This window comes from Pristiophorus japonicus, chromosome 7, assembly GCF_044704955.1.
Source record: "Pristiophorus japonicus isolate sPriJap1 chromosome 7, sPriJap1.hap1, whole genome shotgun sequence".
In the NCBI taxonomy this organism is placed as follows: Eukaryota; Metazoa; Chordata; class Chondrichthyes; family Pristiophoridae; genus Pristiophorus; species Pristiophorus japonicus.
This window is the reverse complement of record NC_091983.1, coordinates 27,735,118-27,762,405: the sequence shown is the minus strand read 5'-3', so window position 1 is coordinate 27,762,405 and position 27,288 is coordinate 27,735,118. Positions and strand designations below refer to the sequence as shown.

At 44.2% G+C, this 27,288-nt stretch overlaps 1 protein-coding gene across 5 annotated transcripts in view; it reads right to left on the bottom strand.

The window, feature by feature from the left end:
* The window catches only part of dst (dystonin), a 647,938-nt gene that overhangs the window by 241,650 nt on the left and 379,000 nt on the right, over positions 1–27,288 (bottom strand). For all 5 annotated transcript variants that reach the window (XM_070884881.1, XM_070884882.1, XM_070884878.1 and 2 more), the window contains 7 exons: positions 26,235–26,468; positions 17,515–17,772; positions 15,826–16,371; positions 10,603–10,779; positions 10,386–10,509; positions 5,861–6,069; positions 3,711–4,028 (listed from right to left, as the gene is read on the bottom strand). In XM_070884881.1, the coding sequence (XP_070740982.1) occupies positions 3,711–4,028; positions 5,861–6,069; positions 10,386–10,509; positions 10,603–10,779; positions 15,826–16,371; positions 17,515–17,772; positions 26,235–26,468 (1,866 nt within the window). The remainder of the gene's footprint in view (positions 1–3,710; positions 4,029–5,860; positions 6,070–10,385; positions 10,510–10,602; positions 10,780–15,825; positions 16,372–17,514; positions 17,773–26,234; positions 26,469–27,288) is intronic.

Sequence of the window (27,288 nt, the reverse complement as noted above, 5' to 3'; positions counted from 1 at the left end):
AATCACCAGCATAGTTCAAGTAATCAATCACCAGCATGGTTCAATCACCGGCATGGTCCAATCAATCACCAGCATAGTTCAAACACCAGCATGGTTCAATCAATCAATTACCAGCATTGTTCAACCAATCACCGGCATGGTTCAATCAATCACCGGCATGGTTCTATCAATCACTGGCATGGTACAATCACCGGCATGGTTCAATCACCGGCATGGTTCAATCAATCAATCACCAGCATGGTTCAATCATTCACTGGCATGGTTCAATCAATCACCAGCATGGTTTAATCAATCACCAGCCTGGTTCAATCAATCACCGGCATGGTTCAATCACCGGCATGGTTCAATCAATCACTAGCCTGGTTCAATCAATCACCGGCATGGTTCAATCAATCAATCACCGGCATGGTTCAATCACCGGCATGGTTCAATCACCGGCATGGTTCAATCAATCACCAGCATGGTTCAATCACCGGCATGGTTCAATCAATTACCAGCATGGTTCAATCAATCACTGGCATGGTTCAATCAATCACCGGCATGGTTTAATCAATCGTCGGCCTGGTTCAATCAATCACCGGCCTGGTTCAATCAATCACCAGCATGGTTCAATCAATCAATCACCAGCATGGTTCAATCACCGGCATGGTTCAATCAATCACCAGCATGGTTCAATCAATCAATCACCGGCATGGTTCAATCACCGGCCTGGTTCAATCAATCAATCACCAGCATGGTTCAATCAATCACCAGCATGGTTCAAATAATCACCAGCATGGTTTAATCACCGGCATGGTTCAATCAATCACCGGCCTGGTTCAGTCAATCAATCACCGGCATGGTACAATCAATCACTGGCCTGGTTTAATCACCGGCATGGTTCAATCAATCAATCACCAGCCTGGTTCAATCAATCAATCACCGGCATGGTTCAATCAATCACCAGCATGGTTCAATCAATCACCAGCATGGTTCAATCACTGGCATGGGTCAATCAATCGCCGGCCTGGTTCAATCAATCACCGGCCTGGTTCAATCAATCGCCGGCCTGGTTCAATCAATCACCAGCCTGGTTCAATCAATCACCGGCCTGGTTCAATTAATCACCGGCCTGGTTCAATCAATCACCGGCCTGGTTCAATCAATCACCGGCATGGTTCAATCAATCACCGGCATGGTTCAATCAATCGCCGGCCTGGTTCAATCAATCGCCGGCCTGGTTCAATCAATCGCCGGCCTGGTTCAATCAGTCACCAACATGGTTCAATCAATCAATCAATCACCGGCCTGGTTCAATCAATTACCAGCCAGGTTCAATCATATAATCACCAGCCTGGTTCAATCAATCACCGGCATGGTTCAATCAATCAATCACTGACATGGTTCAATCAGTCATATGGTTCAATCACCAATGAACACTGTGTTGCCAACGGTAGGTCACTTCCCATTGGCCCAGTATTTAATCCACTCATTTTAGGGGGAAAAATGAAGAATGCTGTTGGAATCTAAAGGACACAGATTGAAGTATCAGTGCAAGTTGGGTTTAAACTCACATTACTCGATATACAACAGAGTTTCTAACCTTTGTTGTGTCACTAGCTCTTTTCCTTCTCTCCCCACAAATCCACTAATGAGCATCTCAAAAGCTAGCTCGAGATTGGAACCTGACCACCGCCCCCCCGGGTGCAGTGTTTCCCGCTGTATTTTCAAATATGGATTCAAAGGGAAGTCTTTGAATTGTATGGCAGCGAGTTACAGATGCTACTGGAATTGGAGGACAGCTTGCAGCCAAGGAGGAACCCAGTGACTTGAACACTTGAGCCATTCTCCGTGTCCCAATTCTAGGACATGAATCTGTACAGTTCCGCTAATGTTGGGCATTGTTTACAAAAACCTCGAATCCAAGTTAAACTGGAAGGCACAAGGAAGTTATGCTCGACCTTTATAAATCACTGGTTCGACCTCAGCTGGAGGATTATGTCCATTTCTGGGCAGGATGTCAAGGCCTTGGAGAGGGTGCGGAGGAGATTTACTAGAGGTACCAGGGATAAAGGACTTCAGTGATGTGGAGAGATTGGAGAAGCTGGGGTTGCTCTCCTTCGAGTAGAGAAGGAGAAGTTGAGATTTGATAAGAGGTGCTGAAAACCATGTAAGATTTTGATAGAGTAAATAAGCAGAACCAGTGGCAGTGGAAGGACACAGATTTAAGGCAAAAGAGCCAGAGGTGAGATGAAAAGTTTTTCTTTACGCTGCAAATTATGATGAACTGCCTGAAAGGGCGGTGGAAGCAGATTCAATAGTAACTTTGCAAAGGGATTTGGATAAATATTTAAAGGGGAAACATTTGCAGAAATATGGGGAAAGAGCAGGGGGAATGGGTCAAATTGGAGAGCTCTTTCAAAGAGCTGGCACGAAGGGCCGAATGGCGTTCTTTTATGTTGCAAGATTCTCTGAACAGACAGAGCCATGATAGTCACTGAAAGGAAAAGCATGATTGTAGTTTACACAATGCTTGAAGCCAAGACTTGGCATGAACTTGGCCAAGTATCAACAGCAAGCAAGCCATGCCGATTACAAGCCAAAAAGTAACAATATTGTTTTCATCATTTTATTTCTCTTCGCTTGCCAGATCAGTGTACTTTGAATTGAGTGATGGGAGTGAAACAAAGAAGAGATGGCTTGAGGCCACCACAGAGGGTCAAGGAAAGGACATCAAGGGGAAGCACTGTGCTCACCCAGCATGTGTGGAGAAACCATTCAAGAAAATCCATTTCAGTGATTTCTCTCACTCGGGTAGGATTGCCAACTATCCAGGATTGTCCTGGTGTCTCCAGGAATTAAAAATTAATCCCCAGGGCCCCGCTGCGAGCAACACTCAGGAAAAAAACCATCGGGATGGTAAAAAAAACAATTGTGTCTTTCTTTTCATTTTAGAGATCGGTGCGTGGGAGGGGGGAATGGTGTTGAGCCTCCTTTTTTTAAGCGTTCTATTATTTTTCTGAATTAAAAACTAGAGGGGTAGATGGTTAGTGGTGTTCTGAAGTGATACGTAGCACCCAGCACCAAATGGGAACTAACCCTCAAAGGTGGCCTATCTGATAGTGCCCCACCTCAACTTCAGATTACATCAGATACTGCCAATTCACATCACATCAACAGCATGCACAAATCATCAAGTAGACAAGGTGCCACAGATGGCGTTCTATCACATAGGAATTATCAGACAACTGAAGACCAAGAGCCATCTCATTTCCCTTCGGCCATCCTGGTAGTCACATGATACAACGATAATGGAGTTATTGACTAATCTCACAGCAATCAATCTCAATCAATTAGTCAATAATGGACCCAGACATGAGGTGAGGAAAACCCCAGGTTACGATTCTACCTTTTCAACCAATTGTAAACAGCTGATGAATAAAACAAAACTAAATGTTTTGAGTAAACCGACTGAAAGCTATTTTTGTAAAAAGGAATACTTCATCAAAAGGAAGTTCTTCGCGGGACATAATGCAGTTCCTTCGTTCTGTCACCTGACCAATAGCCTCACACACACAGATTTGGTTATACAACCGAAATGTGCTCTTCAATGGGACTCCCTGATATTATATAGGACCAGGCATTGTGAAACTATTACTGCAGTGGCAATTCCTTGGTTGTATAAAATGACAGCCCCCTCTCCATGCGTGTAGAAATGAACACTCGTCTACCTGCATGTGCTGCGAGAGGTCAGTGATATCTCTTCCTGGTCCATCAATTTCCGGGAGAGACTGAGATTTCTTGGTTACAAACTGTTCGATTTTTTGGAAAGTCTTCTCAAAAAGCTCCACTTTGGCTGCGAGTTTTTCCAGTCTGACCGCTCTTTCTTTGTGTCGGCCGCTGGCTGAAGCAAATCGATTGGCGAGTTCGTCCACCTTGGCGTGTAACGCAGAGGCAGTGGACGGATCTGCTGTCGCAATGAACTTGTTGGCCTTCTCTTTAATCGCACTGATACTGCTTTGGCGACTGGCAATGTTCTGTTCGAGCGCCTGAAGAAAATGCGTACCAGTGTTTAGTTATGTGACTGAGCGGTTATTCTAAGCACTATAAATCATAATATGAGTGTTTACAATTGACTTTCATTAATCCACTAAGCAGTAATCACAGTCGGTAACACAATGCTGTTCCAACCACAGAGAATCTAACCACCATTGTATAAATAGAAATGGTTAGACCATATGTGCTTCACATAACAAGTACAGGATCATCGTGGAAAACAAAATTCCAATGAAAGGAACGATGGGGGAAATAAAAGATTTACTCTGTGACAATTAATTTTGCACAGCTAATATCAGCGATATTAAGAAGGACTCCATTCTTATCTGAGCTTTCTCTGTGTGAAGTCTACTCCTTTGGAGGTTTAATAGGAATTTCCAGAAGAGTTTCCATATTAGTGTAGTATTCCACTACAATTCTTCGTACAAAGAGCAGTGGAAATCTGGAACTCTCTCCCCCAAAAATGCTGTTGAGGCTGGGGGTCAATTGAAAATGTCAAAACTGAGATTGGTAGATTTTTGTTAGGTCAGGGTATTAAGGATTATGGAGCCAAGGTAGGTAAGATGGAGTTAAGGTACAGATCAGCCTTGGTCTAATTGAATGGTGGAGCAGGCTCCAGAGGCTGAATGTCCTTCTCCTGTTCCTATGGATGAACTGCCATTGTGTACAGTTTTGCAAACAGCTGCCTCCATTCTCTTGATGGAACATTGGAAACCAAATTTAATTTTACAGACCCAAACCATCGGTTACTAGTTTGATCCCGCAACAGCATCCCAAAGCGTGTGAGCAGGTTGGAAAGATAACCAAGCACACCTTTACAAAAGGAATACATCGAGGACTTATGCCTAATCTTCACCATGATCTCGCACAAAATGTAAATGTGTGCATTTTTATTTTTAAAAAAATGATTGCAACAAAGTCAGCTGCCAAAATCCACACCTGAATAAAAAATATTCTTTAAGGCAAGAGTTTCATATTTCATGTCCAACAGTTTAATAATTTACATCATTTTACTTTGGTGCTAAATTCTAAATGAACAAAATTATACATAAGCTTCAAACCAAGACTGTCTCTTCGTTTTAAAAACATAAAATTGAAAGTAATTTTTTTTTTAAATCAGTCATCCTGGAGGTGTGAGGCAACTCCTCCACTCTTACAGACCATGAGGGTGCCCCGGTTTAACTCCTAGTCCGTGCTGAGATATTTGACCAAATGTAGAGGGCCAAGGCAGTGGGGAGTGGTGCTACAACAGGCTGCAGTCCCACAGGGTCATGGAAGAGAAAACAAAAGGCAGCCAGGGTTTCCACTCCCAATTGCTTTATGGCGCTCACTCCAGGATGTGGATGTGTGGGTGTAGCAGGCCAAGGTAGGACTGGGCACCGTTGTAAAGTCTTCCACAATTGGATAGCCCACTGACACTCATCAAGTGATGGAGCTAATGCCTTTAGAAGAGGTGAAGGGAAGAAAACGTAGACTAATGCTCATAATTTGAAGTTTTAAGTTTGAGCCCTGCAATTTAAAGTAAGTCTGAAATATTACCATGATTCTCTACTCAACTGGAAAGGTTCAGTACTGTCCTGGGAAGAAGACCCTAATCATTTTTGTTCTCATTTGTTTATGATTAATGAATGTTTGGAACTTTTTATTTTCAATTAAATTTTTTGCCGTAAAATTATTCGAGCATATCAAATGTACATGCCGAGCAAGGAGAAAAACATTCTCCAGTGATTAGAGTTAAAAGATGAACACTGTTAAATGCCTTGAGGTTGATGAATCATTTTGGCAAGTGGGTACCATATTTCATTTTTAAGACATTTCTACTCACTGCATTTTTACTGAAGGCCTCTTGAATGGCAGCAGAATTCAAAGGCGTCTCCTCTTCATCCTCTAGGCTCTTTTCAACACTTGCCATCCAATCGAGCATCTCATCCAAACCGTCCTGAACGCTGAGGGACCTCGTGAGCGTCATCCGCAGCCTCTCATTGCGGTCATTGGCCGATTTGGATAGATTCTCGTATCTCATCACGACATCATCTATCGAGAGGCAAATATTGGTAAATCCCATGCCACATTATTGTCCCCACACACTATTATTTACCGTCAGTGAAGCACGCACAGCTGCAAGTTCCAGTTCTCTTCGAAATAACATCCAAATCAAAACAATTCCACAAGCGATTTAAAATAAACTACCTGGATTTTTACAAATACATATCAATAGTTAATGTCCAATTCCAATCTCTTGCGCATCCCCAATTTTCATCGCTCCAGCATTGGTGGCCGTGCCTTCAGCTGCCTAGGCCCTAAGCTCTGGAATTTTCTCCCTAAACTTCTCCACCTATCTCCCCTCCTTTAAGATGCTCCTTAAAACCTACTTTTTTGACCAAGCTTTTGGTCACCTGTCCTAATATTGCCTTATGTGCCTCAGTGCCAAATTTTGTTTGATAATCGCTCCTGTGAAGCATTTGGGACGTTTTACTACATTATATACGTTGTATAAATGAAAGTTGTCATTCTCATGCCCTCTTCAGGGAAGATTTTCCTGGATCTGGATCACCAGAAAATATCACCCAGTTCTCCTTCTATTCAAATGAATGAGGGACAATTGAACGGGTTCCTTTACAAGACAAATTTTCAATATCCATTGTGCTTCCGCAATCCAGTTCCCGATGGATCAACATTGCAGCTTTTCCATATTGGGATAGACTGGAGAAGGACTTGGGGTGACATTCCCATGAAGGAAGCAAATATTTATTTTTAATATTCTCATGTTGGAACTATTTTCGCTTGGAGTTCCACACATTTTCCGTAAAGCAAATGTTGGGCAGGCAACTTCTATCGTTCCACCACTCCTCCTTTCTCACCACCATTTTTTTTCAACTCCTTTGCCATAGTAGCACGAGTTGGCGTCTGCATGCAATATGATAACTGCAAATGATAATGAGCATTGCATCACTCCAACCTTCAGTAATTTTCCCATTGGTTTGTGAAGTGTTTGCATGTTAAGAGCAAAGAAAGAAATTAAGAACTTCTATTTATTTCACGCATTTTACAACCTCAGGATATCCCAAGCTGCTTTACAGTCAACGAGGTTCTTTTGAAATGTCGTCGCTGTAGGAAACATGGCAGTTTGCGCACAGCAAGCTCCCCAAAACAGCAATGAGATAATGATCAGATCATCAGCATTAGTGATGCCAGTTGAAGTATAAATTTTGCCAGGACACTTTGGAGAATTCCCCTGCTCTTGTTACAATAGCGCCGTGGGATCTTTTATGTCCACCTAAGAGGGTAGATGGGGCCTCGGTTTAACGTCTCATCTGAAAGATGGCACCTCCAACAGTGCAGCACTCCCTCAGCACTGCACTGGAGTGTCAGCCTAAATGTTGTGCTCAAAATCTCTGAAGTGAAACTTGAACCCACAACCTTTCGACTGAGAGGAGAAAGTGCTATCCACTCAGCCATAACTGACAACTTGGGCAAAAAAATATAGAGGAAAGTTAGATCATCCATCTATGGCATGGTCCAACCCGTGCTTTGAATGCTCTTCAAAGACATTTGCTTGGGGCTTCAACAGAGCCATGTGACTTTCCTCCAATCTCACACTGCCACAACTCCAAACCAATTCTCCCCTTTTAAGGAAGTCTAAACAGTAAGCTTGTCTTGTGCAGCTAAAACTATTTTAAAAACTCTTACAAATGCGTTCCTCTGCCTCTGGCTCCTGGTCCTCCAATGTCTCCAATTTAAAATTCTCATCGACATAGACTTCAATGAAAAGAAAAAATCGTGTGGAATGTGTAATAGCTGGTCATTAAGCCCCTCGAGCCTGTTCTGCTATTGAGTTCTATAACTCAACCCTATTTTATCCGCTTTTGCTCCATATCTCTTGATACCATTACTCAACAATAAATCTACTGATCTGAAGTCTTGAAAGCTTCAAGGGACCCCAGCATCCACAGCCTTTATAGAGGGGAAAGTATTCCAGATGACTACTACCCTTAAGTGAAGAAGTGCTTCCTGGGACAATGTTGCCCGGCAATGGGACGATGGCCGACTTGCCTCCTTCTGTGCTGTATCATTCTATGATTAAAGAAAGGTGGGCGATCCACTATTGCCCATTTTCCCTCACTGCCGAAAGTTAAAATCAGCTCATTAAGGAAGAAATGCTTTAGATTGCACACAGTCTGACTTTAAGTTAGGCAAAAGGATTAATCTTTTAGGGCTGTTTTGATAAACATGGACACCATGGGCTGCTCTCCTGTGGATTTTCTATCTCCAGGGTGTTACTAAGTTGACTTGCCAATTAATGTGATGCTTGTTTTGAAGCTCCAATAGAAGATAAAGAAATATGGGAGATAAAGAAATATGGGAGATAAAGAAAGGCTGTTTGAACATCATAGAAACATAGAAAATAGGTGCAGGAGTAGACCATTCAGTCCTTCGAGCCTGCACCACCATTCGATAAGATCATGGCTGATCATTCACCTCAGTACCCCTTTCCTGCTTTCTCTCCATACCCCTTGATCCCTTTAGCCGTAATGGGCCATATCTAACTCCCTCTTAAATATATCCAATGAACTGGCATCAACAACTCTGCAGTAGGGAATTCCACAGGTTAACAACTCTGAGTGAAGAAGTTTCTCCTCATCTCAGTCCTAAATGGCCTACCCCTTATCCTTAGACTATGTCCCCTGGTTCTGGACTTCCCCAACATCAGGAACATTCTTCTTGCATCTAACCTATCCAGTCCCGTCAGAATGTTGTGTGTTTCTATGAGATCCCCTCTCATCTTTCTAAACTCCAGTGAATAAAGGCCCAGCTGATCCAGTCTCTCCTCATATGTCAGTCTGGCCACCCTGGGAATCAGTCTGGTGAACCTTCGCTGCAATAGCAAGAACGCCCTTCCTCAGATTAGGAGACCAAAATTGAACACAATATTCCAGGTGAGGCTTCACCAAGGCCCTGTACAACTGCAGTAAGACCTCCCTGCTCCTATACTCAAATCGCCTAGCTGTGAAGGCCAACATACTATTTGCCTTCTTTACCGCCTGCTGCACCTGTATGCCCACTTTCAATGACTGATGAACCATGACACCCAAGTCTCGTTGCACTTCCCCTTTTCCTAATCTGCTACCATTCAGATAATATTCTGCCTTCGTGTTTTTGCCCCCAAAGTGGATAACCTCACATTTATCCACATTATACTGCATCTGCCATGCATTTGCCCACTCACCTAACCTGTCTAAGTCACCCTGCAGCCTCTTAGCGTCCCCCTCATAACTCACACCGCCACCCAGTTTAGTGTCATCTGCAAACATGGAGATATTGCACTCAATTCCTTCATCCAAATCATTGATGTATATTGTAAAGAGCTGGGGTCCCAGCACTGAGCCCTGCGGTACTCCACTAGTCACTGCCTGCCATTCTGAAAAGGACCCGTTTATCCCAACTCTCTGCTTCCTGTCTGCCAAACAGTTCTCGATCCACATCAGTACATTACCCCCAATACCATGTGCTTTGATTTTACACACCAATCTCTTGTGTGGGACCTTGTCAAAAGCCTTTTGAAAGTCCAAATACACCATATCCACTGGTTCTCCCTTGTCCACTCTACTAGTTACTTCCCCAAAAAATTCCAGAAGATTTGTTTAGCATGATTTCCCCTTCATAAATCCATGCTGACTTGGACCAATCCTGTCACTGCTTTCCAAATGCACTGCTATTTCATCCTTAATAATTGATTCCTACATTTTCCCCACCACTGATGTCAGGCTAACCGGTCTATAATTACCCGCTTTCTCTCTCCCTCCCTTTTTAAAAAGTGGTGTTATATTAGCTACCCTCCAGTCCATAAGAACTGATCCAGAGTCGATAGACTGTTGGAAAATGATCACCACTGCATCCACTATTTCTAGGGCCACTTCCTTAAGTACTCTGGGATGCAGACTATCAGGCCCCGGGGATTTATTGGCCTTCAATCCCATCAATTTCCCTAACACAATTTCCTGCCTAATAAGGATATCCTTCAGTTCCTCCTTCAAGGTCTATGGCCTTCAATTGACAGAATAATCCTCTCTCTCTCAGCAGTCTATGTAGTACTCGTGATTAGAATGTGAAACTAGCTACCACATGGAGTGGTTGAGGCAAAAAGCATAGATGCATTGAAGAGAAAGCTAGATAAACACGTGGGAGAAAGGAATAGAAGGTTCTGCTGATGGGGATAAATGAAGAGGGGTGGGAGGAGGCTTGTGCGGAGCTTAAACACCGGCATAGACCAGTTGGGCCAAATGCTTGGTTTCTGTGCTGTAAATTCGATGTAATTCCACGCACTAATGTATTTGATCCGATAAACATACCCAGATTATCTTGGATTTCATCGCGGTTCAGTAGGAGATCGCCTTCGGTACCCAAAAGTGCATCAACGGCTTTACTCAGCTTCTCAACAACACTTTGATGCCCAGACATCTGATCCTGCAGAACCTGTTCACAGTAAAAAACACACTATTCATATGATGAGATGCAACAACACTAGAAGAATGGAAACAAATTATTGGAGAATTCACAGGTTTTGACCTTGGCTTGCGCCAGCTGCTTCTGAAGCGTTTTGGGATCTGCAGCAATGGCTTCGGTCAATTGGGTCTTTGCAGCTTCCTCGGTGGCTCGAAGCCATGGCTGAAGGCCGGATGAGATTTCTTGGTATTGGCTGTACTTATCCACCACATCTTTGAGATTTTTACCCAACAGATTGCACTGGGAGAGGAAGAAAAAAGTCAATCAGAAAAATCAGATGAACCGATTCTACCCTAATAAAGTTTATCTGGGCTGCTGTATGAGGACTTTGATTAGAAAATGTGACCCACGCTGAGGTTTTTCACGTGTGCCTTTGCCAGCAATGTAGCTACAAATCAGGCATTCTAACAATGAAACCATTTTTCACGCTGCTCTGATTTGAGGGTACTGTCAAAAGCTAATTGATTCAGTAGTACTTTCCTGCATTCTCCAACAAAACTCAAAATTAATGGTCAGGTGTATGAGATTAACAACATTGGTTCGTCTGAAAATCAAAGTCACCAATATAAAATGACTGAACGATGAAACACACAGTAAGAGGCATTTTAAATGATGAGAGGAGAGCAGTCAAATAAGAGAAATTTTCCTGGCTCGTCCATTCATTTTGGTTAGGTGTAAACTTTTAGAAATACAGTAATCTCATTGAGGAGGGAGGGGGTTGGAAAGAAATGAAGACTAGTCTCAACAAACATCTGTACAATATTCTTCTCTAGAAACACACAAAAGTTACAACACGGAAACAGGCCATTCGGCTCAACCAGTCACACGCGAGTAAATCGTTCTAATCACATTTATCCATGCTGCTCTCATATCCCTTCAACCCCCTTTTCGTTCATCCACCTCTCCAATTTAATCTTCAACGTTGACATAGTTTCTGCCTCAACCACTGATGCTGGGAGTGAACTCCACAGCCTCGCACTTCTCTGTGTGAAGAGGTTTCTCCTGCCCTCTGTTCAAAACCTCTTGTATGATCTTGTATCTACTGCACAGAAACAAGCCATTCGGCCCAACAGGTCTATGCCGGCGTTTATGTTCCACACGAGCCAATTTATGAGCCACATACAGTCTTATCCCTCTTAATTCAAAGTTATCCAGTTGAAACTGTCAGACAATTAATTTTTTGTGAGCAACATATTCTCTCCACTCTGTACCATCCTCCCACAGCATCAAAACAGCCCTAATCAAAGTGCGCCTGACATTCTCAGTGACTACAACTGTGGTGTATTATCCCCACTTGTTCCCTCTGCAGTGTTTGCCAATATTGGCCCACCTTCCTCCTCAACACCTTTCCTCCATTTTTCCAAGCTCAGTGGGACTGGCCTTGTAAGGTTTCACTCGTACCAGTCTGATCATAGCTAGAGCATCTCTACCAATGACTTGTCTTCACATCCCTCAGAGACATCAGTGGTCGCCCAAGGAGCCATCCGTCAACCGTCCATCCACATCCTGCCCCTCAACAACATTCTCCTCTCCGGCCACACGCGGGCTGAACCAGATTGTTTGCAACTTGAGCATTCTACTCGACCCAGGCCTGAGCTTCCGTCCCCATGGTCTACCCGCACAATGACTGCCGATGTAACAGCGCCCGTCTCCACCCTTACATCAGCCCATCAGCTGCTAAAACACCTCATCCCTGCCTCTGTCACCTCCTTACTCAACCAATGCTCTCTTGGCCAGCCTTCCAACCACCAGCCGCCATTAACTTCACTTCATTCAAAATTCTACTCCTCGTATCCTATCCAAGACCAAATCCAGCAAGCCCAGCCCTGTACTCACAGATCTGCATTTGCACCCAGTCATGCAACAATCTTCAATTCAAATCTCCAATCCTTATGTTTAAATCCCTTCTTGGCCACGCATCCCTCTCTATCCCTGTAACCTCCTCGAACACTACAGCCTCCCTTCCCTCTCCATTCTCCAGACTCTGGCCTCTTGTGTATCCCCCACCTCTCTTCACCCCACCATTGGTGGCCATGCCTTCAGCCACCTAGGCTCTATGCTCTGGAATTCCCTCCCTCAATCTCTCGGCCTCTCCACCATCCTCTTCTCGAAAACTTTCCTTAAAACACATCTCACTGACCAATCTTTTGGTCACCTCTCCTAATATCCCCTGGTTTGGCCCTGCACCTGTTTTTTTCCCTCACACATCTTAGTGGATATTTTCCTACATTAAAAGGCATATAAAAAAAAATTCTGTTCCTGGGATCTGGGCATCACTGGCAAGGCCAGCATTTATTGTCCATCCCTAATTGGCCGAGAGAAAGTGGTGGTGAGCCGCCTTCTTGAAACGCTGCAATCCATGTGGTGAAGGTGCTGCCACTGTGCTGTTAGGGAGAGTTCCAGGACTTTGACCCAGCGACGATGAAGGAATGGTGATATACTGCCATGCCAGGGTGGTGTGTGACTTGGAGGGGAACTTGGAGGTGATGGTGTTCCCATGCACCTGCTGCCCTTGTCCTTCTAGGTGTTCGAGGACGCAGGTTTTGGAAGTGCTGTCGAAGAAGCCTTGGCGAGTTGCTGTCGTGCATCTTGTAGATAGTGCACACGGCAGTCACAGTACACCGGTTGCGGAGGGAGTAAATGTTTAAGGTGATGGATGGGCTGTCAATCATGTGGGCTACTTTATCCTGGATGGTGTCGAGCTTCTGGAGTGTTGTTGGAGCTGCACTCATCCAGATAGATGGAGAGTATTACATCACATTCCTGACTTGTGCCTCGGCTTTGGGGAGTCAGGAGGTGAGACACTCGCCACAGAATACCCAGCCTCTGGCCCGCTCTTGTTGCCACAGTATTTATGTGGCTGGTCCAGTTAAGTTTCTGGTCAATAGTTTCCCCCAGAATGTTGATGGTTGGGGATTCTGCGATGGTAATGCCGTTGAATGTCAAGGGGAGGTGGTTAGATTCGCTCTTGTTGGAGATAGTCATTGCCTGGCACTTGTGTGCTGCGAACGTTACTTGCCACTTATCAGCCCAAGCCTGAATGTCGTCCAGGTCTTGTTGCATGGGAAATTGCGAATGGAACCGAACACTGTGCAATCAGCGAACATCTCCACTCTGACCCTATGGTGGAGGGAAGGTCACTGATGAAGCAGCTAAAGATGGTTGGGCCGAGGACACTGCGCTGAGGAGGCAAGTTGTTTTAGTTGTTTAATTTAAATTATTATTTATTTGTGTGCATAAAATGACAGGAATTATCAGGATGAAACTGTATGCTCTTTGCTGTCTTCATGGGAATGTGCCCAAGCCTAGTCCTGTATCCACCCAAAGTCCACAAGTCAACCTTCAAACAAGAGCCACTGGACAATTGGGAGCAGAAACTCTGGATTGTTTTTTCTCCACCCATCGTACCCCAGGGGACGTCAAAGCCAACTGCAGCATGGCATCAGCTAACTCAGGAACAGAAGTCAAACATCGAACTTTCAGGGCCCGTATGGCTCTGGATCACAGCGAGTGTGGCAATTTAATCCATTAAACCACAGGGGGAGATTATTACTAGTTATTTCAGTTACTGACGTGTTGACTATAGTTATCTCTTCATAGAAAAGCATTTATATAAGAAATCAGATTCCATATGCATCATTAATCTTAGATATAAAACCATTTATTGCACCATAAACACCCATTGTGATGACAGTTCTGTTATACATAATGCAATGCCATCTAGTGGCCTCAGATATTCTGTGAAGCTACTCCCTGTTCATGTTATAAATGAAAGAAACTTGCATTTATACAGCCCCTTTCATGACCTCATGGCATTCCAAACGCTTCACAACCAATGACTTTTGAAGTGTAGTCACTGTTGTAATGCAGGGAAACATTGCAGCCAATTTGCACACAGCAAGGTCCCACAAACACATTAAATAGTGGCATGGGATCATGCACGATTGGCAGATGGTGTCTTTTCAGTTTAACATCTATCTGAAAATAAGCACATCCAAATGGAGTGTCAGCCTGGATTTTGTGAGAGAAAAAAAAAGAGCGCAAGAGCAAGTGTCCCCCTTCCTGTCCCCTCTCTCTGCCCCCCTTCCTTCCCCCCACCCCTTCCTTCCCCCTCTCTCTGCCCCCTTCCTCCCCTCCCCACTCTTTCTGACCACCCCTTCCTTCTCCCTCTCTCTGACCCCCCCCCCCCATCTCTCTGTCCCCCTTCTGAGTCAGAGGCAAGTGTCATCAACTGAGCCACAATAGACACCTAAAAGTGGGAAAATAGTTAACCATCTCTATTTCAGGCTCTCTTATCTTGGCAAGCATAAAGCAGCTGGGAAAATAGATTTCCGTCACGTTTCTGCTGCTGAAAGCTTTTTCAAAACAATAATGAATGCAGACGAAATACAGAATGTTGAATTTACTTTATGTTAAATACTTCCTTCAGTATTGAGACAGTTAAATAAGGTTTAGTTCATTATTTACAGACTAGAAATGAGGCACTTGATCAGTTGAGCCCAAAGTACGAACACAATCTCAGTCTGACTAGATAATTAGGTACTCAGAGGGTTGTAAATCGATGTGACCAGGGTACTTTTTCCTCAACTCAACCACAACCTTTGTGAACGCCTGCTCGTGATTCAGACCTGAGCATTGGTGCACCAGCTGCTGGCGGTCGAACACGTGCTGTTTGCCGGACATCCACGCGCCGAACATCCAGAGATGAACAGACAGTTGTGGAGGCTGGGTCATTGTATATATTTAAGGCGGAGATAGACAGATTTTTGAGCAATAAGGGAGTAAAGGGTTATGGGGAGCGGGCAGGGAAGTGGAGCTGAGTCCATGATCAGATCATGGCCTACTCCTGCTCCTATTTCTTATGTTCTTATGTTCGTACTCACCTCCAATACTCAGTGCAATACACACAAGTACGGTGTGGAGAGTAAACGAGAGAGAGAGAGAGATAAAGAGATAGGATATATATATCTTTATTTACATCGATAGAAATATAGATATATTTTGAACTACATGCCATGGCTTTCATATGTTTTGATTCTAAACAGAATGTCTGCTCCCCACATTTTTACCAGTACTGGAGAAGCACTGTACGAAACCACTGTTATACAAGGGAAGCAGGGAGATCTTTGCCATCGAAATGGCAGCCATGGCTCTCTTCCCCCACCCCACTCATCCTCCATCCGATCCTCTGCCAGTGGCTAAAAGTCTGCTGTGCCAAGTACAAGACAAAAAGCAGCAAGTTTATCAGAAGGACGTGTCTCAGTACAGGTAGTGTGGAAAGCTTACCTTCGAGTGCAGCGATTTGTAGCAGTCACTGGCCACCTCCAGTTGGCTCTGTACCAGTGCACAAGTTGCAGACGTATCAACGCAAGGCTTGGCATCTTTGGCCAAGTCCAATTTACCACAGGATTTGGCAGCATCGAGGACTCTTTGCCCCGAGATGGTGATGTACCTCAAGTCGCCTTTGTGAGAGATGACATCTTCAGAAAAGCTTTTCTGCCTTTGCAGCTTGCCAGCAAAGGTGTCGACATCCGTGGCACCAGATCGGAGGTCCTCCAGCTGCTGTTCGGACTGGTGCAACCAGTTTTCAAATTCAGTGTAATCAGTGGAAAACTTCTGCAGCTCATCCTGCACGGTTTGGATCAGTTTCAGTCTGGTTTCAGACTGGGCCAGTGTGGTCTCGTACTGAACCTTCAACTCGCTCAAGTCCTTCTCCAACTTCTCCCGCTCCTTTGTGGGAATACTCGGGCCTTGCTTCTGCAGGAAGTCCTGGACCGATTGTGTAGATATGATGTAGGACTGCTGTTGTGACACAACTTGTTGGTGATGAAGCTGTTTCAAACAAAACCGTAATCAGGAACAATCATCATGCTTTAAAAAAAAAATTACAAATGACATGACAAATAAGAATCCACAGTAAATACTAAATGAAAGAAAGAAAGAAAGATTTTCATTTATATAACCCTTTCACGGCTTCAGGAAGCCTCAAAAGTGTAGTTACTGCTGTAATGCGGCAGCCAATTTGCACACAGCAAGGATCCACAAACTGCAGTGAGATAGTCTGTGTTTTACTGATGTTGGCTGAGGGGCAAATATACACCAGAGTAAACAGCCTTGCTCTTCTTCAAAATAGAAACACAGAACTTTACAGCACAGAAGGAGGCCATTTCGGCCTATCGTGTCCGCGCCGACCGACAAAGAGCCACAATGCCCCCGCTCAGCAGCCCTGAAGGTTACATATAAACCTATGAACAATGAATAATGGTGGAAAGGTAAAGAGCAGCTGGCCCAACCAGACTCCCCCACACAACTGCGACACCCCTTGCATTGAAACGTTCTACACTCCACCCCAACCGGAGCCATGCGGTCTCCTGGGAGAGGCAAAAACAGATTAAAAACCCAGGCCTATTGGGGGAAATAAAATCTGGGAAAATTCCTCTCCGACCCATCCAGGCAATCTAAACTAGTCCAGGAGATCACCCTGGCTGTATTCGATTCCCAACATTACTTACCATCGTATCTGTGGCCAAATAGTGGCCATGGAATCTTTTACATCCGCCTGATGGTAGACAGGGCCTCGGTTTAATATCTCATTCAAAAGACGACGCCTTGACGGTGCAGCACTCCCTCAGCACTGCACTGGAAAGTTAGTCTCGATTTTGTGCTCGGATCTGTGGAGTGGAAGGTGAACCCACAACCTTCTGACTCCGGGGCAAAAGTGTTACCCACTGAGCCAAGACCGATACCTAAAGTTTCCAGTCTGTCTTGTGGGTAAGGTAGTGTTTTTCAGAAGACTGTAATGGTAACTGCCTCAAACACATAATGCTTCCAAGATGAAGAACAAACCTCCATGGTTACTTTTGTTGTGTCCATATTAATATCTATATTCGTTCACCTGACATTCAATACTAGAATAAATGCTTCTAAATTGCGTACAATTAACTGCCAAAGAATGCAAGTAACTTCTGTCCATACCTTGGCTTTTTGGTACTGTCGGTTCAAATCTCCATCAGTTGTTAGTTCCATCGCTTCATCTCCTTTGGTCTCACTCAGGCCTTGAGGTAGGTTTCCATTAACTGTATCCTCATTCTCCAGTCTCTTCAATCCATCCACAGGAATGGTGTTGCCATTCTGCTGCAGTGTTTCTTTCTCGTCCTGTCCAATACTGGACAACCAACCCAAGAGTCCTTGGATTTTACTCTCATTTTCCTTCAATTGTTCCACTGCTGCAGCCTGTAACCAAATTGCAATGAATGACAACCTCCCAGAATATCAGCACGCATACTTCAAAAACGGCTTTAAACAAAATCAGTCGGAATTTTATGAGTGCCAAATTACACTTCTGTGCAAATCACACACCATCCCGACTTGGGACATATATCACAGAACCTTCATCGTCACTGGGTCAAAATCCTGGAACTCCCTACCTAACAGCACAGTGGGAATAGCTTCACATCACGGACTGCAGCAGCTCAAGAAAGCAATTAGGGATGGACAATAAATGCTGACCTTGCCAGTGATGCCCACATCTAGAGAACGAATACAAAATATACACTATTTATTAAATGAGCTCATTGATGCAATGAATCGGTGTACTGTCATATGCATCACTGAGCAAAGAGACAAAGGTTTCATATCTAGATTTTCCAATGGAGTGAACTGAACTATCAGCCATGTTTTGGAAAGAGGCGCTGAGGAAAAAACAGTAGAGGTGGGAAGGAAGTTAGTTAATTGTGTCGGCGCCTTTGCATTGCCAGTGATCAATTCTTGGGGAGCAGACACCTGGGAACAGATCACCTGCCCACCATCTCGGCTCTTCAAATGGTGCAGAAGGAGAATACGCAACATCATTGGTAACTTATTGATTCATATACTTGTCCACCAAAAAATAAATCAGTTTTCGCTCCATCTTATTTGGTAAAGATAATTGGAAACCAAGCAGAACTGATATGATAAATATCCGCTATTTGTATGGAAAGGGCTGAGCTGCCGCCTGTTTACAGCAGGCAACTTAAGATCACGTCTTAGGTTCCAGAGAAAATAGCTGATCTCAAAAATTGTTTTGACCGTAACCATATAAAGCTTGGTCCAGAACTTGTGTTCTGACACTGCTAACACAAGTTTGGTGCATTAAGAGACAAAGCAAAGTTTTATTCCTTAGTAACCAAGTGTGGGGTAAGTTATTATAATCTTGCAGCAATAAGGTCATAGGTTTATGATGTAATAAAAAAAATCACTGCTCTATAAACAGGTTAAAAAGGATCAGTTCTGAGTTATTACAATAAAAAATAATCTAATCTCGGGGTCAGACAAGCAACTAAACAATCTCCGTTTTGTGGCTGGCGTCAACACGAACAATCCATGAGACTTTCTTGCCCTGATAGACAATCCTACCCACAGTCTACAGGGAAAACACATTCTCAAGACAAAGCATGGTACACAACGTCAATAAATTGTAATGCAATATTAGTCCATTCAATGACTGTAACATTAACCATCAACATGCTAAAGGTGGGATAGAACTGTGCCAACCAGCAGAAAACTCTCAAAAACGCTCACTATCATAAAGCAGCAGCTCCCTGGTGATGCCAGGAAGCACTTCACCTTCATGCACAGCGGGGTTTCAGAGACACGGCACTCTGCCCCCGAGATGGCTGCGGTGCGGACAAGACTGTCAATCTATCTCCTTCGGGATTGCCCCTTTGCAAGGCAGGTCTGGAAGGAGATGCAGTGGTTGCTGTCGAGGTTCATCCAAAACAGCTCCGTAACACAGGACTCTGTGCTCTACGGGCTGTTCCCAGGGACACACACCGAGGCAGACATCATCTGCTGCTGGAGGGCCATCAACTCGGTGAAAGACGCACTTTGGTCTTGCCGAAACTTGCTGGTCTTCCAGAGCAAGGAGATGTCCACGTCTGCGTGTTGCAAACTGGCGCAATCCAAGATCCAGGATTACGTGCTGAGGGATGCACTTAAAATTGGTGCAGTCGCCGCAAAGGCACGGTGGGGAAGGGCCACAGTTTAAAGCCCTTCTGCCACGGTAAACCCAGGGGCTGGAATCAGTATAAAACTCCCCTCGGGCTGTACTTGTAAACCTTTTGTATACATAGAGCACCATAACCTGAAAACACCTATGTAGTGCCATGTATAATGCAAGTTCTGTTTAGTAATGTATGTTGCAAAGAAATGTAACTGTACCCTCACCCATGTAACGTAATTTGATGACTGTATTACAATGTATCCTGGATTGGACTGAATTGTACCTCGAAATGTAAAGCAAGCAAATATATTGAACCGAACTGCCGTCAGCATCCAAATGTATTGTATGGAATTGCTGACCGCATCCAAATGTACTGAACTGCTTTCCAATGTATTGTGCAAATTTTTATATGAATAAAGTATATTTTGAAATTTAAAAAAAATGGCAGGAAGCACTTCACACAAAGGGTAGTGGAAATCTGGAATTTCCCAAAATGTTGAGGTAGGGATCAACGGAAAATTTCCAAAGGGGGATTGATAGATTTTGTTAGACAAGGGTACTCAGGGTTGCAAGGCGGATAGATGGGAGTTAGGATACAGATCAGCCATGATCTAAGTGAACAGGCTCAAGGGGCTGAATTACCTATTCCTGTTCCGATGCTCCGTATATTTAAAGGGCTTAAAAACATCAGCACACCTGATTTTACAACAATAAAGATATTTCCGCACGGTCTTAATTAAAAGGTTTGTTATATGAGAAAGAGAGCAAGAAATTTCACCTAAAAGAAGTGAAAAGTGGGTAGATGTTATGCTGCAGCTATACAAAACCCTGGTTAGACCACACCTGGAGCACTGTGAACTGTTCTGGGCACCACACCTTAGGAAGGATATATTGGCCTTGGAGAGAGTGCCAGAATGATATTTTTAATCCAAGGAGGAGATTACGAGGAGAGATTACACAAATCAGGGTTGTATCGCCTAGAATTTAGAAGGTTAAGGAATGATCTGATCAAAGTTTTCAAGACATTAAGGGGAACCAATAGAGTGGATAGAGAGAAACTATATCCACTGGTTGGAGAGTCTAGGACTAGGAGGCACAGTCTAAAAATTAGAGCCAGACCTTTCAGAAGTGAAATTAGTAAGCACTTCTACACACAAAAGGCGAAAAATTTGGTTGGAGGGTTCTTAAGGCGCTAATATTGGGCAGTCGCTAAATTTAGCGCTGGAAAATGGTTAGCGTCGGGAGCCACAAAATTCAGTTGTTGCGCCCTGACAGTGGAGTGGAGCGCGAATTGAAGCATTCCACACTTCTCTCAGGGCACTAGGCTGAGTGAACAACTGAATATCCCATGCTAACGAGGCAGCTTCGTAACGCCGAAAGAGAGGCCTCCCTGGAAAAAACAGAAATCGGAACAAAAAACATTTTCTATACATTACTCGCCCCAAATAAAGTTACATCACAAAAAGAAATATCAATTACACTTACCTCGTGCAGTCATTTCTTCCCTTAGTGCCCTGGGACAGCACTGCACACCAGCTTTCTCTGGCAGTGTCACTATGGGGCACGATGGGTTCAGCACAAAACAAATTTTGCTTCTGTGTCGATACCAGGGTTGTTGTACACCGGTGCGATGCTCCCGGGCAATAATCCTCAGCGCCGCCAGTACCGACACACTGAAATTGCCGAGCGGCGCTAATGCCAGCGCTCGCGGCTGCAAACACTTTAGCGCCCCTCGTGTGGGGCACTATCCAACCGAATTTGTCCCTCAAAGCAAGGTAGAAGTTGGGAACCCTCTTCTGCAAACGGCAATTGATGCTAAATCAATTGTTAATTTAGAATCAGAGATTGATAGCTTTTTGTTAATCGAAGGTATTTAGGGATATGGGCCAAAGGTGGGTATATGGAGTTAGGTCACAGATCAGCCAGTGAATGGTGGAACAGGCTCGAGGGGCTAAATGGCCTACTCTTGTTCCAAACATTATCAGCATTGACCTAAAATACAACTGATCTTAAAGCTGATTACCTACTGTGTTTTACATTGCAACAAACAAAATTACTAATGCACATTAAACATGTTGCCCTTAAATAATATTTAATTAATCTATAAGATATATTTTTTAAATCAAAGCACTTAATACCAGCAAGGAAACACTCCAATATTTAGAATCATAGAAACTTACAGCAGAGAAGGAGGCCATTCGGCATGTCGCGCCTGTGATGGCTCTTGGAAAGAGTAATCCTGCATAGTCTCACATCCCCACTTTTTTGCAGTAGACCTGCAAGTTTCTCATCCCTTCTAAAATTATTTATGGAATTAGTTGCAGCACATTTTCAGGTAGACAATTCCAGATCCCAACAACTCTCCGTGAAAAAATGTCTCCTTCTCTCTCCTCTAGATCTTTTGCCAATGATTTTAAATCTATGTCTTCTGGTTATTGACCCACTCGCTAGAGGGAATAGTTTTTAAACATATAAAATAGGTGCAGGAGTAGGCCATTCGGCCCTTTGAGCCTGCACCATCATTCGATAAGATCATGGCTGATCATCACCTCACTACCCCTCTCCTGCTTTCTCTCCATACCCCTTGATCCCTTTAGCTGTAAGGGCCAAATCTAACTCCCTGTTGAATATATCCAACGAACTGGCATCAACAACTCTCTGCGGCAGGGAATTCCACAGGTTAACAACTCTCTGAATGAAGACGTTTCTCCTCATCTCAGTCCTAAATGGCCTACCCCTTATCCGAAGACTGTGTCCCTTGGTTCTGGACTTCCCCAACATCGGGAACAATCTACCCGTATCTAACCTGTCCCGTCTCGTCAGAATCTTGTATGTTTCTATGAGATCCCCTCTCATCCTTCTAAACTCCAATGTATAAAGGCCCAGTTGATCCAGTCTCTCCTCATATGTCAGTCCGGCCATCCTGGGAATCAGTCTGGTGAACCTTCACTGCACTCGCTCAATAGCAAGAACGTCCTTCCTCAGATTAGGAGACCAAAATTGAACAGAATATTCCATGTGAGGCCTCACCAAGGCCCTGTATAACTACAGTAAGACCTCCCCGCTCCTATTCGCAAATCCCCTAGCTATGAAAGCCAACATACCATTTGCCTTCTTTACCACCTGCTGTACCTGTATGCCAACTTTCAATGACTGATGAACCATGACACCCAGGTCTTGTTGCACCTCCCCTTTTCCTAATCTGCCACCATTCAGATAATATTCTGTCTTTGCGTTTTTGCCCCCAAAGTGGATAACCTCACATTTATCCACATTATACTTCATCTGCCATGCATTTGCCCACTCACCTAACCTGTCTAAGTCACCCTGCAGCCTCTTAGCGTCCCCCTCATAGCTCACACCACCACCCAGTTTAGTGTCATCTGCAAACATGGAGATATTACACTCAATTTCTTCATCCAAATCATTGATGTATATTGTAAAGAGCTGGGGTCCCAGCACTGAACCCTGCAGCACTCCACTAGTCACTGCCTGCCATTCTGAAAAGGACCCGTTTATCCCAATTCTCTGCTTCCTGTCTGTCAACCAGTTCTCTATCCACGTCAGTATATTACCCCCAATACCATGTGCTTTGGTTTTGCACACCAATCTCTTGTGTGGGACCTTGTCAAAAGCCTTTTGAAAGTCCAAATACACCACATCCACTGGTTCTCCCTTGTCCACTCTACTAGTTACATCCTCAAAAAATTCCAGAAGATTTGTCAAGCATGATTTCCCCTTCATAAATCCATGCTGACTTGGACTGATCCTGTCACTGCTTTCCAAATGCACTGCTATTTCATCCTTAATAATTGATTCCAACATTTTCCCCACTACTGATGTCAGGCTAACCAGTCTATAATTACCTGCTTTCTCTCTCCCTCCTTTTTTAAAAAGTGGTGTTACATTAGCTATCCTCCAGTCCATAGGAACTGATCCCGAGTCGATACTGTTGGAAAATGATCACCAATGCATCCACTATTTCTAGGGCCATTTCCTTAAGTACTCTGGGATGCAGACTATCAGGCCCCGGGGATTTATCGGCCTTCAATCCCATCAATTTCTCGAACACAATTCCCCGCCTAATAAGGATATCCTTCAGTTATTCCTTCTCACTAGACCTTCGGTCCCCTAGTACTTCCGGAAGGTTATTTGTGTCTTCCTTCGTGAAGACAGAACCAAAGTATTTGTTCAATTGGTCTGCCATTTCTTTGTTCCCCATTATAAATTCACCTAAATCCGACTGCAAGGGACCTACATTTGCCTTCACTAATCTTTTTCTCTTCACATATCTATAGAAGCTTTTGCTGTCAGTTTTTATGTTCCCGGCAAGCTTCTTCTCAGACTCTATTTTTCCCCCTCTTAATTAAATCCTTTGTCCTCCTCTGCTGAATTCTAAATTTCTCCCAGTCCTCAGGTTTGCTGCTTTTTCTGGCCAATTTATGTGCCTCTTCCTTGGATTTAATACCATCCTTAATTTCCTTTGTTAGCCACAGTTGAGCCACCTTCCCCGTTTTGTTTTTACTCTAGACAGGGATGTACAATTGCTGAAGTTCATCCATGTGATCTTTAAATGTTTGCCATTGCCCATCCACCGTCAACCCTTTAAGTATCATTTGCCAGTCTATTCTAGCCAATTTACGCCTCAAGCCATCGAAGTCACCTTTCCTTAAGTTCAGGACCCTAGTTTCTGAATTAACTGTGTCACTCTTCATCCTAATAAAGAATTCTACCATGTTATGGTCACTCTTCCCCCAAGGGGTCTCGCACAACAAGATTGCTAATTAGTCATTTCTCATTACACATCACCCAGTCTAGGATGGCCAGCTCCCTGGTTGGTTCCTCGACATATTGGTCGAGCAAACCATCCCTAATACACTCCAGGAAATCCTCCTCCACCGCATCCTCCTCCACCGCATTTCTACCAGTTTGGTTAGCCCAATAAATATGTAGATTAAAGTCACCCATGATAACTGCTGCACCTTTATTGCATACATCCCTTATTTCTTGTTTGATGCTGTCCCCAACCTTACTACTACTGTTTGGTGGCCTGCACACAACTCCCACTAGTCTTTTCTGCCCTTTGGTATTCCGCAGCTCCAACCATACTGATTCCATATCATCCAAGCTAATGTCCTTTCTTACTATTGGATTAATTTCCTCTTTAACCAGCAATGCCACCCGCCTCCTTTTCCTTTCTGTCTATCCTTTCTAAATGCTGAATACCCCTGGATGTTGAGTTCCCAGCCTTGGTCACCCTGGAGCCATGTCTCCGTGATGCCAATTACATCATACCCGTTAACTACTATCCACGCAGTTAATTTGTCCACGTTATTCCGAATACTCCTCGCATTGAGGCACGGAGCCTTCAGGCTTGTCTTTCTAACACACTTTGCCCCTTTAGAATTTTGCTGTAATGTGGCCCTTTTTGCCTTAAGTTTCTCTGCCCTCCACTTTTACTTTTCTTCTTTCTATCTTTTGCTTCTGCCCCCATTCTACTTCCACCTGTCTCCCTGCATAGGTTCCCATCCCCCTGCCATATTAGTTTAACTCCTCCCCAACAGCACGAACAAACACTCCCCCTAGGACATTGGTTCCGATTCTGCCCAGGTGCAGACCGTCCGGGTTGTCCTGGTCCCACCTCCTCCAGAACTGGTTCCAATGTACCAGGAATTTGAATCCCTCCCTGCTACACCATTCCTCAAGCCATGTATTCATCTGAGCTTTCATGTGATTCTTACTCTGATTAGCATGTGGTAGCAATCCTGAGATTACTACTTTTGAGATCCTACTTTTTAATTTAGCTCCTAGCTCCCTAAATTTGTCTTGTAGGTCCTCATCCCTTTTATTACCGATATCGTTGGTACCTATGTGCACCATGACAACTGGCTGTTCACCCTCCCTTTTTAGAATGCTCTGCACCCGTTCTGAGACATCCTTGACCCTTGACCCTTGCAGGGAGGCAACATACCATCCTGGAGTCTTGGTTGCGGCCTCAGAAACGTCTATCTATTCCCTTTACAATTGAATCCCCTATCACTATAGCTCTCCCAATCTTTTTCCTGCCCTCCTGTGCAGCAGAGCCACCCACGGTGCCATGAACTTGGCTGCTGCTGCCCTTCCCTGGTGAGTCATCCCTCTCAGTAGTACCCAAAGTGGTGTATCTGTTTTGCAGGGGGATGACTGCAGGGGACCACTGCACTACCTTCCTTGCATTGCTCTTCCTGTTGGTCATCTATTCCCTATCTGGCTGTGTATCCTTTACCTGCGGTGTGACCAACTCACTAAACGTGCTATTCACGTCATTCTCAGCATCGTGCATGCTCCAGAGTGAATCCACCCGCAGCTCCAGTGCCGCAATGCGGCCCGTCAGGAGCTGCAGCCAAATACACTTCCCGCACACGTAGTCGTCAGGGACACCGGAAGTGTCTCTGACTTCCCACATAGTACAGGAGGAGCATAACACGTTTTCTCTTTATCTACTCTATCAAAACCTCTCACTATCTTGAAAACCTCTAATGGGTCACCTCAACCTGCTCTGTTCCAAGAGGACAGTCCTAACTTTTCCAACCTCTCCCAGTAACTCAAGCCCCTCATCCCTGGTAGCAATGTTCAAATAAGATACAACCATTGTCTATAACATTACATTTTATGACCAGAGATCTCCACGAGAACAAACTGAGTGATAGTCAGGGGGAAGAAAGAAATCGTGCACCTTTTCGGATTGCTGTTTGAGAGCGGTTGTGACAGCATTGTCCAGTTTCTTGAGGTTGGAGTCCACTTGGTCACGCAACACACTGAGCTTCGACTTGGCATCATTCAGCTTCTGTTCCATTGCTGCTCTTTCCTCTGGTTGGAGTTTGTCCCTGTTCTGCTCCAGGAACTGTTCAGTTGCACTTATCACACTTGCTAAAGTGGCTGCATTACCTTGGATTTCCCTTTGTAAGGCCTGAAATACATGGGAAGAAGATACAAGTTAGAACAAGTGATACAATTAAGCTCACTTAAAGAAACAATGCATCTGACAGAATAAAATCTCCATGCACAATTCCCTTTTCTCTCATTTCCATGGATAAGCTATCTCTGTTAAATCAAAGAAGTAAGACTTGTATTTATAGAGCATCTTTCACACCCCTAGAACATCCCAAAGCACTTTACAGCCAATAAAATACTTTAGAAGTGTTGTAAAGTAGAAAACACAAAACAGCCAATTTGCATTGTCCCACGAATAGCAATGTGATAATAACCAATCTGTTTTTTTAGTGAGGTTGATTGAGGAATAAATATTGGCCAGGACACTGGGGAGAACTCCCCTATTGTTCTTCCAATTGTGCCATGGTATCTTTTGCATCCACCCAAGAGCTTCGGTTTAACGCCACATTCGAAAGACGGCACCTCCAACAGTGTAGCACTTCCTCAGCACTGAACTGGAGTGTCAGCCTGGATTATGTTCTCAAATGTCTTGAGTGGGGCTTAAAACCACAACCTTCTGACTCAGAGAAGTGAGAGTGCTACCCACTGAGCCATGGCATAAGAACAAAGGAAATAGGAGCAGGAGTAGGCCATACGGCCCCTCAAGCCTGCTCCGCCATTCAATATCATGGCTGATCTGATCTTGGCCTCTACTCCATTTTCCTGCCCGTTTCTCATAACCCTTGACTCACCTATAGTTCAACAATCTGTCTATCTCAGCCTTGAATATATTCAATGACTCAACCTTCACAGCTCTGGGGTAGAGAATTCCAAAGATTTCCGATCCTCAGAGAGAG